A 15,195-nucleotide genomic window follows, 5' to 3' on the forward strand; every position below is an offset into this window, starting at 1 on the left:
AAAGGGAATCTGTCAGCAGGTTTTTGCTATATAATCTGAGGACAACATGAAGTAGGGGGTAAAAATACTGCATTCAGCAATGTGTCACTCATCAGGCTGCGTGCTGTTGTTTAGATACAATGAAGGATTTATCACTAGGACATTATCATTGCTGTGAGTAGCTGTTTCATGTCAAGTTGTCTGACCACGCCCCTCCTGTGATTAGCAGCTCAATGTCAATAGACTAGGTACACAGAAAACTATGGTGGGGACGGGGTTAGCTTTCTCAGCTCTGCTTCATGCTGCATCTAAGAACTTGGATTGTGTCACAACTGCTGCACCCAGTAATCTATGTGATACATCGTTAGAATCAGGGTCTCTTTTTATATATTATGTTGCTCTCAGATGAGGTAGCAAAAACCTGATGACGGATTTCCTTTAAGAAATTAAAGCTGTAATGATGTACAAGTTATGGACAGTTCTTTTTCATTATCTTTAAATAGGTGGAACTTTGTAGCAGTTTATAATAAATATTTTACTGTACTTGTCAGATCACTTTCCCTTCTGGAAAGAAATCAATGCCCGACCCCATTTTTCCTATGACAAGTGCTATGTGTCAGTGGCCAAAAGCAATATTGATGCTTCACTATCAAGACCCAAATATTGCTGTCTTCCATGTCATGTTTGCCAGGTGAAGGTGTGACTTTTCAACACCGGCCGCTAAAAACTTGATTCATTTTCCAGTTTTATAACAAATCAAAAAACTTACAGAACAAAAGGAATTCAGACAGAAAACACTGTATAAAAAACACGTCAGAAAATACATGCAAAACATATTTGTTGGACTGATTGGGTCTTTATTATTGTACCACTCCTCCAGTTATGACACATAAACCAGCATGTTATTTCAGAAGGGCGCACACCAGTGGCGGGATTGTGAAGAGGCACAGGCTGAGGGTTCTGTAATCGGAAGCTAAAGGGGTCTCCTGGGTGGGTGGGGTGGGGGGGTCATTTATATTCAGTGCTTATACACAGTGTCCTCACAAGTGCATTGTCTTTGTTTGGATCTATGTCTTGGAAGACCTAAGATACCAGATCATTTCTTCCGTTATAAATCAATCTCTTTTGGTGTCACTGTGATGGCAATATCTTCATTTCCGCGGCGTACCACCAAACGTAGAGGTCCTTCCTGCTTAATGGCTTCACTGACGTCATTGCTGGAAGTCACGGTCTGACTGCCAATACTGATTATCACGTCGCTTTCCTTCAGTCCAGCCCTGGGATAAAAAGACACAAAGGTCATGATGAAATCGTATCGGTGCTGACAACGTAAGGGGCTAAAAAACGAACTATGCTTCATAGAAAATTGACACTTTCCCTAAATACTGCAAACTACGGCACAGACAAACAATCACAAGTTCAAGTCCCAAAGGGGGACTAAAAAAAATGTAAAAAGTGGTAAACAAAAACACATAACACTTTAGATCACTCCTCTTTTCCCAAACCAAAAATAAATTTAAAAAAAGCATATTTGGTATCAGCGCATCCATAAAAGTCCTTTAACTATAAAATTAATCAACCCATAAACGCTGCAAATAAAAAAAAACAAAACACCACAACTGGTTTTTTTTTCAGTCCCCACGTTCCCAAAAAATGTATTAAAAGGTGATTAAAACATTGTATACATACCAAAATGGTGTTAATAAAAGATACATTTCACCATGCAAAAAACAAGCTCCATCAACGATAAAAGAAAAGATTATGAGTTAATAAAAAGTCAACATTTAAAAAAAAAAAAGAAGTTTTTAAAAAGTTCTGAAATTTTTTAAAGAAGTGAAATAATAAAATTAAAATAATAATAATATATTAATATTATTTTTTAAAAAAGGGATTGCTGTAATCCTACTGACCTGCAGATTCGTGCCAGGTCATATTTACCGGCCAGTGAACCCCATAAAAAAGAAACCAAATGAACAATGGCAGAATTGCATTTTTTTTCACCATGGAACTTTCTTATTACTGATTTTCAGCAAATTAATTGGTAAAGTGAATGGAACCAGTCAAAACTACAACTCGCCCTGCAAAAATACATAAAAAATACATGCCTTCATAAGACTATGTAGATAAGGCGTTAGGAATCTTTTTTCTGCCAAGGGCCATTTGAATATTTATACCATCCTTCGGGGGCCGTACAAACTCCGCCCACAAAGTACATCCTGACTCCGGCACTGGTGTCAGGTCGTAATCTTTCATTGCATGCCTTTCAGTGTTCAGTAGTGTGCCAACAGAACAAGAAGAAATTAATGAGCTGGTGGCAGTCAAAATACAACTTCCTGCCAAAGCACTGCAGTCCCTGAGAATCTACCCGGGGGCCGGATAAAAGGTCAATAAGGGCCGTAAATGGCCCTGGGGCCTGAGGTTCCCAACCCCTGATGTAGATAAAAAAATTTAAAAAAATGATGGCACTTGGAAGAAGAAGAGGAAAAAACTAAAGGGCAAGAATGAAAAATCGCACAGCAGTGAAGGGGTTAGGAAAGCCATATTTATTGGACTGAACTGTATCTCATCTACAAATTAGCGCTCATAAAGGAAAAAGCTAAGGTGAGATAAGTATAGGATTGACAGCAGATTTCAGCACCACTTACTCTTCTGCTGGGGTATCGGGAAGCACCTCTACAATATAAGCTCCAGACGTCACATCAGGGAAATCCTTTAATTGCTCCCTCAGTTCCTTCACTTTGCTGCAATCACACAAGACACCATTATTTGCACTAGTCGGTGCCTTGATAAGATTTTACATTACATATACAGTATACGGATTGCAGAGTAGAATCGGAAAACATTATCCTAAATATCAAAGCATTAAAATCATCCATGGAATAAAAGGAGGTTCTCACCTTGCAGTGAGTGACAGCATCCTTATTCCTAAGTATCTTTTCTTCTTCATTCCCTGGCCTATAAGAAATATAAGATAAACTTGTAATGCAAAACTGAGCAGTCATAATGCCGTACGCTAGTCTGTTTTCCCCAGCTTAATGGAAAGCTTCTGACATAACACAGAGATATATCACAAGTTTGATTGAACGTTAAAAGGTTAATCCTGAAATGCAATGTTATCGCCTGTGTATAAGATGGGTGATAACTGTGAGATCGCTGAGACCACCGCCAATCAAAAGAACAGAGCTGAGATTCCCTGAAGGAATGATGCACCGCCACTCCATTTCATTCTCTACTGGACTGCAGTAAAAAGACAAGTGGTCCCATAGTCAATGAATGCAGTGGTGGGGTGCATACGCGGCAATACCTAAAGGGCATTCCATTCTCGGAATCAATGGGCTCCAGGCATCTGGACTCCCACCAATCATCCCTGTAAATAGGTGCTAAATTTAATGTGAGGAATAACCATTTAAGACACCCACCAAAGGGACAGTGACAGTGACATTTTACAGACCTCTATGGACCTTTGGCTCTAATCAGCCCTTAGACTGTAATGAAAGTCAAATGAACTGGCCTGTATTTCAATTTGTCATTGTAACCTTCTAAAAAGTCATTCAGTGTCCGTGCCGATCTATAGCTCGCAGTCAGCGAACATAAACGTCAACTGGAGCCGCTGGTGACAAAGCTACAAAAGTCAATACAACCTAAAACGAATCCATGTTTCAGAGTAATGAATGTGCACGACCTCCAGCAGCGTTCAATTCCAATTTTCCAACAAATATAACAGAAGTGAATGCAGACATTACTCTGGCCACTTCTGTTTGCTTTGGAATAATATGTTGGTTTACTATGAACCTTTGAAAGCCACCACTATGATAGGTGCAGTCTGGAGGAACGGGCTGAACGCAGTCCTAATCTCTGCCCCATCAAACATCTTTGGGAAGAATTGGCCAATTGAGAGTAGTGATGAGCGAGCATGCTCGTTACTCAAGAATTCCGAGCATGCGCGGGTGTTCTCCGACTAGTTTGGGCCTGCTCGGAGATTTATTTTTAAGTGTTGCCACAGCTGCATGATTTGCGGCTGCTAAACAGCCTGAACACATGTGGGGATTGCCTGTTTGTTCAGGCTGCGGAGACACACAAATAAATCTCCAAGCACGCCCAAACTGCTCGAAGAACATCTGAGCATGCTCGGAATTCTCGAGAAACGAGCATACTCGCTCATCACTAATTGGGATCTCATCCAACGTCAATGTCTGAATTCACTAATGCTCTTTTGGATGAATGGGTAAAATTCTCAAATACCTCCAAAGTCTTGTAGAAAGTCTTCCCAGAAGATTGCAGGTTATTGCAGCTGCAAACAGGGGCCAAATTGCATATTAACTTCCATGGTTCTAAAATGTGATGTCCAAAAAGCTCACATAGATGTGTTGGTCAGGTGTCTACATACATTTGGAATATTCTCTGATCTCAGCTGGAGGACAGGATGAGTGAGATCTGCGAAACCGCTGAATGAGTGTAAAGCCTCATTCAGACATCTATTTTCGGATGTTCGTCCTATCTGTGTTTTTTCGCAAACAGAACAGGTAAATGCAACAAAAAGAACAATCAGCTCGCCTGTCCAGAGCTCGGCAGAATTACCACAAGTGATAAAACCTAGTGAAAAAGCCGGGACTTGCGTCTTAATAAAAAACGTCTTTATTTAGTCCAGATTTAAAAGTAGCAAAGGTAGAGGCACAGAAAAAACGAAATGGCTGGAGGGTAACGCATACATGCCTCCATTGCGGCTTTTAAATCTGGGCCAAATAAAGAAGTTTTTTATGAAGGTAATCAATATAGTCTACAGACCTTTTTACATGTCTGTTTTTTTCTGGGAGGATCAAATATAAATAATGCAGACCGGTCCATTTATATCCATTTGAAGTGACGGAATCTATGAAAAAAATGGATACGACTCGCTCTGATTTTTACTATTCAATGTCTGGGAAAGGCTTGAAAAATGTATTTATTTATTTTGCATATGAGAAAAATGCATGCCAATGATGGTAAAGATGGACACATGGATAAAAAAGGCCGAAAATTAGATCCAGGTCATGGATAAAAAGGGTCCATTTTATTTTTTCCATATGCCCAAAAAACATGGTAGTTTTTATAAGTCCGACCATTGTTCTGCTATAACGGTTCTGTAGTTTAAAGGGAGTTCTAATTGTTCCATCACCATTTCAGAAGAATTGGGAACCTACCTAAAATTCCCATACCCGGCACGCACTGAAACAGAGAAAGGAAATTACAAGTGCTTTGGGTTGGTGAAATGATCCACCATTAGTGAGGGGCCCATTTTTTCATTTTTGCTATAGACCTCTTTTACACTAAAGAATCCGCAATTTTTTTGGTACTGGGGTCAAAGAACTATATCCATACCCCGGACCACACACTTCTATCCAAGTTGGTTAGACCCTAATAAGCAGCTGGTTTCGAACGTGTTCATGTGTGGGCCTTCACAACTTCGCCATATGTCATTACCTCCTCTTTCATCTGAAATACCATTTTATTTTCTATTTATTTGCCCTCAAACTTCAGCCTGTGACTGCGTAGGTTGGCCTCGACTGCAAGTAGTTGTTATCAGTGGTAATAAATGGTGACTATTCATTGCATGTTTGCCCACGAAAGGACAGAGGTTGCAAAATCACCTGCGGACTGTCTGCTGTGTGACTCGGCAAGAAACTTGCGGATTTTATCTGATGGAATAGCAAAGGAGATGCCAGCAGTAACCTTTAGAGTGTTTATCCCGATCACTTCTCCGTCCTGTGGTTCGAAAAAGAAAACACTGGTTAAAAGAGCGTGGTCCAACAGAAATACTATACTGCATGGCGGAAACAACATTTAGGTTTTGTAAGTGAAAATTGCAAGCCTTCGAGTTCTGGGAAACAAGCTATAAAGGGTTTGAGTGTTGAGTGTGGTTTTTCTTATGATGGTCACTTTTGGTTTATGAAGCGTTTTACTTATTTGTTACGCTTTCTATATTAATAGGTTTCTAAGAAGAGTTATAATTTGTATATATTTACTACCAAGTTATTGAACACAGCTACAATCAAATTGTTACCCAAAAAGTTAACCAGTGCTCTTACACAAGGCCAGATTGCAATATAAATGGAGAATATTTTGGGAGAAGAGAAAGCAAGAGGTGGTAGGTGATAAATGTATGATCGCTAGGGATCAACCCATGATCATGAGTACGGGGCTTCCAAAGTCCTCTGTGTATGGAGCAGTAGTGAGCGACCATCATCCAGTCACTGTCTATACGAGCGGTGGTCGCGCATGCACAGGACATTGAATTCAGGATTGCTGAAGGTCTCAGTAGCTGGATCCCAATTATACATGTCTAGTCTAACAGGTGACAAAAAGACTCGTTCTACCTGACATCAGCATGGTCCTATAACATGATGTCACCGGTGTAACAAGTCGGTTCAGAAATATCTTTCTAACAAAATATTCTACAATAAACTGTGAGTGATATTATTGAAAAGTTAAAATGTTAGGAACCGCACCATCTCATCCATGAAGTGGAGACCACGTAAAGTTACAGAGCTGGGTCACTGAATGCTGAGGAGCAGAGGGAAGAAAAGTCAGCAACGCTCTACTGACTCCATAACTGCAGAGTCCAAACTTGGTATTAACATCAGCACAAAAACTGTGCCCTCCTAGGGTATTTGTGGCAAAGGACTTCCATGGCCAAGAAGCTGCAAGTAAGTCCTACATCACCACAATGGCGTCAGCTGGCGTGGTGTAAAGCCACCACTACTAGACTCCGGAGAGCAGTGGAAACATGTTCTGTGGAGTGACGGATCACACTTATCTGGCAAAATTATGGACAAGTCAATGTTTGGCGAATGCCACGAAAACCTTATCTCCCTGACTGCACTGTGCCAACAATATTGTTTTTCTCGGTCCAGTGAAGAGAAATCTTTATACTTCAAGATACATGACATTTTGGAAAATTGTAGCTTCCTACTTTGTGGGGACAGTTTTGAGAAGGCCCTTTTCTTTTCCAGCATGTCTGTGCCTCAGTGCACAAAGCAAGGTCCATAAAGACTTGGTTGGGCATGGAAATACTTGACCGGCCACAGTGTATGAACCTTAACCCCATCCAACACCTTTGGGATGAACTATAAGGCTAAGTGCACACGTACCGGAACTCTCGCGGAAATTACCGCGAGAATTCCGGAATTCCAGTCCGCGGGAAAATCGCATTTTAAATTCCCGCGGAAAAACTAGCATTTTGCAAGCGTATTTAGCTTGCAAAGTGCTAGCGTTTTCCAAGCGATCTGTAGCATCGCTTGGAGAACTGATTGACAGGTTGGTCACACTCGTCAAACATAGTGTTTGACGAGTGTGACCAACTTTTTACTACTGAGGCTGCCTATGCAGCATCAGTAGTAAAAGATAGAATGTAAAAAAAAATAAAAAATGGTGTTATTCTCACCCTCCGACGTCCCGCGCATCCGTTCCCAGTAATCCTTTGCGAAAATGCCCGCGATGACGTCAGTTCTCGCGGGATCGCGACGTCTCGCGGTAATTCGCGATGACGTCGCGCGAATGACCGCGAGACTTCGCGATCCCGCGAGAAGGGACGTCATCGCGAGCATTTTCGCAAAGGACTACTGGGAACGAGAGCGTGAAGAGAAGCGGGAAGGCTGCGCGGGACGCCGGAGGGTGAGAATAACAATATTTTTTATTTTTAAATTCTATTTTTTACAGGGATATGGTACCCAAAGCCCAGAGGACAGTCTCCTCTCCTCCGGACCATGGGTACCATCCGCAATTGTTCTGCTTACTTTCCGCATGGTGTGCACAGCCACATGCGGGAAATAAGCGGAACAATGCATTCCTATGGGTGCGGGATCGCCGCGATTCCGCAAATTAATGAGCATGCTGCGGTTTTTACCGCGAAGCGATTCCGCCGCGGTAAAAACCACAGCATTAGCACAGCATTGCGGAATCCCATAGGAATGCATGGGATGCTTATTTTTCGCGGCAAAATCGCGCGGTTAAAACCGCCGCGGAAACGCGAAAAAAACGCCACGTGTGAACTCAGCCTAACAGACATTATGAGCCAAGGCCTCTAATTCAATATAAATGTCTGATGTCACAAATTCTCTTCTGGATGAACAGGTAAAATTCCTACAGACACCTCCAACATCTTGAAGAAATCCTTCTCAGGAGAATGAAAGTTCCTAAGTTGCATAGCAGGGACTAACTCCATATTAACGCCTATGGATTTAGAACGGGAAGCCATAAAACCTTCTGTAAGTGTAATGTGGAGAGGGCACAACATTTTTGTTCATAGAGTACGAGAAAATTGTGGGATTTTCAACAGAAACTCCTGCTACACAAAAGTACAGTTGTGCTCAAAAGGTTACATACCCCGGCAGAATCTTTGCTTTCTTGGCCTTTTTTCAGAGAATATGAATGATAACACCAAACCTTTTTCTCCACCCAAGGTTAGTGGTTGGGTGAAGCCATTTAATGTCAAACTACTGGGTTCCAAATGACCCTGATCAAAAGTTTACATACCCTGGTGATTTTGGCCTGACAACATGAACAGAAGTTGACACAAATGGGTTTGAACGGCTACTAAAGGTAACATCCTCACCTGTGACCTGTTTGCTTGTAATCATTTGTGTGTGCATAAAAGCTGAGTGAGTTTTTGGGATCCAGAGAGACGCTTGCATCTTTCATCCAGCCACTGACGTTTCTGGATTGTGAGTCATGGGGAAAGCAAAAGAATTGTCAACAGATCTACGGGAAAAGGTAGTTGAACTGTATAAAACAGGTAAGGGATGCAAAGAGATATCCAAGGAATTGATAATAGCAGTCAGCAGCATTCAAACTGTGATTAACAAATGGAAAATCAGGGACTCTGTAAAAACAAAACCACGGTCACGTAGACCAACAAATATTTCATCCATGACTGCCAGGAAAATTCTTCGGGATGCAAAGAAAAAACCCAGAAATAACATCATCTGAAATGCTGTACTCTCTGAAAACTAGCAGTGTGGCTGTTTCAAGATGCACAATAAGGAGGCACTTGAAGAAAAATGGGCTGCATAGTTGAGTCGCCAGAAGAAATCCATTACTACACAAATACCACAAAGTATCTTGCGTACAATACATAAAACAGCACAGAGACAAGCCTCACAACTTCTGGAACAAGGTAATTTAGAGTGATGAGACCAAAATTGAACTTTTTGGCCATATCCATAAACTTTACATTTGGAGAGAGGTCAACAAGGCCTGTGATGAAAGGAACACCATTCCTACTGTAAAGCACGGAGGTGGATCGCTGATGATTTGGGGATGTGTGCGCTACAAAGGCACAGGAAACTTGGTCAAAGTTGAAGGAAAGATGAATGCAGCACGTTATCAGAAAATACTGGAGGCAAATTTGCAATCATCAGCCGGAAGCTGCATATGGGACGTACTTGAACATACCAATATGACAACAATCCAAACACAAGGCCAAGGCGACCTGTCATTGGCTATAGTAGAACAAAGTGAAGGTTCTGGAGTGGCCATCTCAGTCTCCTGACCTCAATATCATTGAGCCACTCTGGGGAGATCTCAAGCGCGCATTTCATGCTAGACAGCCCAGGAATTTACAGGAACTGGAGGTTTTTTGCCAAGAAGAGTGGGCAGCTTTACTATCTGAGAAAAGAAAGAACCTAATCCACAGCTACAACAAAAGACTTCAAGTTGTCATTGATGTTAGAGGGGGCAATACATGGTATTAAGAAATAGGGCATGGGAACTTTTGATTATTTGGATGGCTTGGGTTGTCATTATGATTTAAAAAGAGAAAACACAGCAGTGTGACAATAAATGTCTTCACCCAATCACTAACTATGAATAGAGAAAAATTTTTGGTGTTCTTATTCATATTCTCTGAAAAAAGGCCAAGAAAGCAAAGATTCTGCCGGGGTATGTAAACTTTGGAGCACAGCTGTATCTGTAGTCCACCACAAAGAAACACGGGGAACATAAGCACAATATGAATGAAAACAGGACATTGACAGTAACAAGTGAAACTTCAGGAAGTTAGTAGTAATTTTCTATTTTGAAAGTTATTTGTTTTTTTGTGGCTTTTCCTTTTATAATGTTTTTATTTTTTTTACACTCTAGCTTACCTAATATATTACTGTTTTCAATCACGTCTACAAAACTTTTTCTTTCTTTCAGATGCTAGAAACGTAAAGTTTTTGTAGATCGTAAGCAAAGTCTGTAGAGGGTTAGTCAGCCACTAACAGCAACCACCTTGTGTTTGTCTTGCCAACCATACATATTTGAGACATGTAGTAATGCGATGCCAATCCACAAAGCTCTTGCCAGGATGTATTAGGTAAAAAGTTCTGACAACACCTTATGATCTCACATACATAACCAACAACTGAGGGCATAAAGGGCAGGGTCTCTTACCAAATTCACAAGAGGTCCTCCAGAGTTCCCGTACTGAAAAGAAAGCAAATGCATCATTACTAATTTCTTATTCTAAGCTTGTATTTCAAAGGTTTCTTTTCATGCTATGGCCCATTTGGTCAATAAAATATCTGTCATCAAAAACTACACTGGGCATAATAAAGTATTTTTTAATCAACCAATCATCTAAGTTATCTCAAGATTCTTTAGGATTAGCAGTGCAGAACCCACCATAGAATTGTCTGGTGACTTCATATTTGGGTGGTTCCTGGGAGCCATCATCAGGTGTTAGGTCACCTACGATGGCAAGAATAGTGCTGCATGCAGTGGTGTTCACGCTGAAAAAATAATGTCAAACATAACAAAACCCTGATTCTATTGGGGTTGAAGTTCGTATCCATCAACAAATTATGCATAATGTCATGGCTTTCTTATAAATAAGAGCCATGATAAAAGTGTGTACACAGTCTTAAAGGTGATACGTATTCTTTCATAGCCCCCAAACATCGGAGCGGGCATGTGTTCTCATTAGGGAGTGGGGGGTGAACTGCAGACAGACTGTACTGGTTGTCTACTGTATCTCCAAAAGGATCTGGAAAATTGAAATTCGACATGCAGAATCCTTTTTGCACCTGGTCAAGAAGAGTTGGTACATCTCCATGCACATTAGAAGATTCTCGTGCTTCAATTTGGAGTGTCCAGTGTTAGTTATCTAAAGAGTATGGCCACAATGTGGTCTGGGAGAACTTAAAAAAAAAAAAAACTTTACAAATACTTGATCAGCAAGTGGAGACCCCACAACTCTGGCAATGCCAGACCATTTGAAATACTCAAGAAAAACTACACGAAAGGAACAAACGACTGAAATATTTCATCTACATCATGTCACGTCTGGATTTTATCCTCACAACTCACATCTGCCCAATTCATAATTGACAAACTCAACATACTCGTGTCTGTCTTGATCCAACCCAACACTAAATAAATATCTGTATTCTGACTTAGAATTCACGCACATCTGCGTATAAAATCGGTAAGTGCAATGTGAGAAAAAAAATCGAATTTCACTGGCACCAATGTTATTCAATTAGGCAGTGTTCATCTGCTAGTTTTTCCTTGCCTGGAATTGGGGTGAGGAGAAAAAAATTGCAGCATTTCTTTTACTCATTTATATAGCGCCATTAATTCCACAGCACTTTACAGACATTATTGGCACTGTCCCTGATGGGGCTCACAATCTAAATTCCCTAACAGTATGTCTGTAGAAGGAAACCCATGCAAACACAGGGAGAACATACCAGCTCCTTGCAGATGTTGTCCTTAATGGGATTTGAACCCAGGACTACAAGGTTGCAGTGCTAACCACTGAGCCACAGTGCCGCTCTAGCATTCTGTGTATGACCGTGTAAAATGACCAAGACTCACTAAAGAAAATCAATGGGTGAGAGAAAAAACTCACATGGCAAAGGACCATGTGTGTGTCATGCGACTTTTACACACAACATTTCATCAGCCGAGTACAGTAAATTCACTGTTAGAATAAAGTAGATATATAGATAGAATAGGAAAATAAAAATATGTCATTGAGATATATAATTAGTGCAGTGCATGTGTAGATTTCTGTACATGTATTTAGCAAATAAATAAATAAAAGAAAAAAATGAGGTCTTCCTTATTTTTATTAACCAGCTGAGGGAAAGTAGACAGCTGAGAGCTGCTCTTAATAGTCTGGGAATAGGGCAATAAACATGGAGCTTAACAGGCTATTACTATCAGCTCACAGCTTTTTACTTAGCCTTTACTGGTTATTAAAAAGGGGGACCCCCAAAATAATGATGTAGGGCCCCTCTATTTTTAATAACCAGCATGAGCTAAACAGACAGCTGCAGGCTGATAATAATAGCCTGGGAAGGGGCCATGGATACTGGCCCCCTTCCACACTAATAACACCAGCCCTCAACGTCCCCAGAAATGGCTCAGCCATTACATGCACCAGTTCTGAAGCTTAGCCTTGGATCATTCCGCTTACCCTGGTGCGTTGGCAACCGGGGTAATGGTTTTGGGATTGATGTCAGCTTTGTAATGTCAGCTGACACCAAGCCTAGAGGTTAGTGATGAAGAGGCATCTTTAAGACACCTACCATTACTAGCCCGTAAGTTTAAAGCAAAAAACACACAAAAAAAGTCCTTTATTTGTACAATTCACTCTATGACCCTCTTTTACTTATTTATTACCTTAAAAAACAAATATTCCAAAGTGGTCTGCCGTAAATCCATCCCACGACGATCCTCAACTCTGCTACATACTGATAGTAGAATGAAAAGGCACCTGCAGTAATGAGCGATGACATAAGTATGATAATAGGAGTTCATCCGGTCACCTGGGAGTGGTGATATCAGCAAGGTTACCATTGATCATAGTTGATGAACTCCAGTTACTGATGTCACCGCTCAGCACTGCAGGTGCGTTCTCATGCTCCTGTCAGTCTGTTTCAGCTGGCGCGCTGAGTAGTCGCATTACTCATGTCACCACTTAACGCACCATGCGGATGTAGCAGAGTTGGGGATCATCATGGGACGAGGGATGGATTTAAAGCGGATCACTTTAGGATATTTGGTTTTTTAAAGGTAATAAATGGGTAAAAGAGGCTTGGGGAATGTTTTGTACACATAAAAGACTTTGCTCTGTGTGTTTTTTGCCTTAAAACTACGAGGTTAGTAGTGGGGGTGTCGTATAAACGCCTCTCCATTACTAACCCCTGGGCTTGCTGTCAGTTGACATTACAAAGCTTACATCAACCCCAAAATCATTACCCCATTGGCCAGCACACCAGGGGAATCGGGAAGAGTCAAACCTAAGAGCCAGATTTTGTGAATTTAATGGATGCGCCATTTATGGGGCGACTGAGGGCTGATGTTATTAGTCTGGGAGGGGGTCAATATCCATGGCCCCTTCCCAGGCTATCAAACTGTCTGCCTAGCATTTGCTGGTTATTAAAAATAGAGGGGACCCTACGTCATTTTTAAATAACCAGTAAAGGATAAGTAGACAGCTGGGAGAAGATATTAACTGGCCCCTTCCAAAGCTAATAAGACCAGCTCTCAGCTGTCTGCTTTCCCTCAGCTGGTTAATAAAAATAAGGGGGAACCCACGCCATTTTTTTCTTTTACTTTTTTATTTACTAGCTAAAAACAAATACAGAAAACTACACATGCAAAACACTGATTACATATCTCACTGACATTTCTTTCTATATCTGTATATAAGATTGTTTTATTAGTTAGAAAACTAGCTTGAAATGACATATGGATGCTAGGTGAGAAAAAAAAGCATAATACTTGCTTGACACTCTCCAACTTTTCTGGCTGAGAATCTGAGATATTTTATATACCCTGATGTGCGTGTACCCTAAAAGGGAGTCTGTCAGCCTCAAAACGCAATTTAAGCCATTTATACAAAGCCACTAAGACTAAGTGGACTAAGCCACTATGAGAATCATATATGCAGTACAGAGATGGCTTCTTTAATATTTCAGAAAAAAAAAGTTTCAATTCATATGTAAATGAGGGCTCCTTGGTGCACCCTTTGGCATAGCTTAGCTTGATTGACAGCGCTCACTAAAGGTAAGCTGCATCCCTGATCCCTGCTGATCCACACTGACATTGAAGGAACAAAGGGAATACTTTCACACACAGTGTCAGTGCAGTCACTCTCTCATACTTCTCTCCTGTCTGCAGCACTTGCACGCTGCTCACAGGATCACAGAGCTGCAAGTGACCACTGTACACAGGAAAGAGGGAAGAGAGCGTGCCTGTACTGACACTGTGTGTTCACTCGCTGTGTCTCTGCATTGTCTGAATGGATATGCAGAGCCCAAGGATTGAATTCAGGCAGTTTTTGCTTTGGGCAAGCAAGTGCTGTCAATCAAGCTAAGGGTGCGTAGTGTCCTGATTGAGAGTTCGAAATGGTGACCAAGCCATTGGCCAAGCCAAGAGTACTCTAAGGAGCCTCACTTACATATGAAATTTTTTTTTTTTATATACTGAAAACATGAGTTATAGTAGCCAAGTCCTCCATAGACTGTATAATTGGTTTAAATCGAGTTTTGGGGGTGCCCATGTCCCTTTAATATTGTCTTGTTATTTTTAGGCAATTGTAAGGGGCGAAAGCAACTCAAATTAACAAAACTTTTAGAAAAGGGGTCACTTTCTTCACCCTGTGGAATCTGATCAAATCTTGTCACAAGACAGTCTCCTACATAGAACTACATTACAGCCATTTGTAAACCAGAGCTGGCAGATGATTAATTAGTGACTTACATTAATGATGGCATCAGTCTGAATGTATTCCATATCAGAGTTTTTCAGGCCCAGCTCCTTCCCACCACGTTGTGCGGTGCTCACGATACCGGTGGTGACCGTATTTTGAAGAGAGAACGGACTCCCAATGGCAACGACGAACTCTCCTGGACGCAGGTCTTCAGACCGGCCCAAGAGCAGAACAGGCAACTTCCCCTGCAAAAACATACAAAGATGGAGTTTTATATATTAAGCCATTATGTAGTAGCGTTTTATTATTTAATTCATTACTTGTCCTTAAAATGCATTAAAGGAACCCTCTAGGCAAAACATATACAGGGTCAGATTGTAGGCAGGGCAAAAAGGAGAAAATATCCTAGCCCTAAGGTCCCAAGTTGCCAATTTGATGAGGGACTGTCGTCAATCCTGTTCGTATCATCTATCGGCTTCCACCGCAAGACACAGAGTGATCCCCAGCAGAATTGGGCTTAAGCAGAGTAATCTGAG

General features: G+C 41.2%; 1 protein-coding gene across 2 annotated transcripts in view; it reads right to left on the minus strand.

The window, feature by feature from the left end:
- Positions 1-815: 815 nt before the first annotated feature.
- HTRA1 (HtrA serine peptidase 1) overlaps positions 816-15,195 on the minus strand; it is a 42,321-nt gene continuing 27,941 nt past the window's right edge. For both annotated transcript variants that reach the window (XM_073546586.1, XM_073546587.1), the window contains 6 exons: positions 14,710-14,904; positions 10,390-10,422; positions 5,607-5,721; positions 2,877-2,934; positions 2,625-2,720; positions 816-1,256 (listed from right to left, as the gene is read on the minus strand). In XM_073546586.1, coding sequence (XP_073402687.1) covers positions 1,088-1,256; positions 2,625-2,720; positions 2,877-2,934; positions 5,607-5,721; positions 10,390-10,422; positions 14,710-14,904 — 666 coding nt within the window. In that variant the 3' untranslated portion in view covers positions 816-1,087. The remainder of the gene's footprint in view (positions 1,257-2,624; positions 2,721-2,876; positions 2,935-5,606; positions 5,722-10,389; positions 10,423-14,709; positions 14,905-15,195) is intronic.

Source organism: Dendrobates tinctorius, unplaced genomic scaffold (assembly GCF_039654945.1).
Source record: "Dendrobates tinctorius isolate UK_male_01 unplaced genomic scaffold, ASM3965494v1 ptg000149l, whole genome shotgun sequence".
Classification (NCBI taxonomy): domain Eukaryota; kingdom Metazoa; phylum Chordata; class Amphibia; order Anura; family Dendrobatidae; genus Dendrobates; species Dendrobates tinctorius.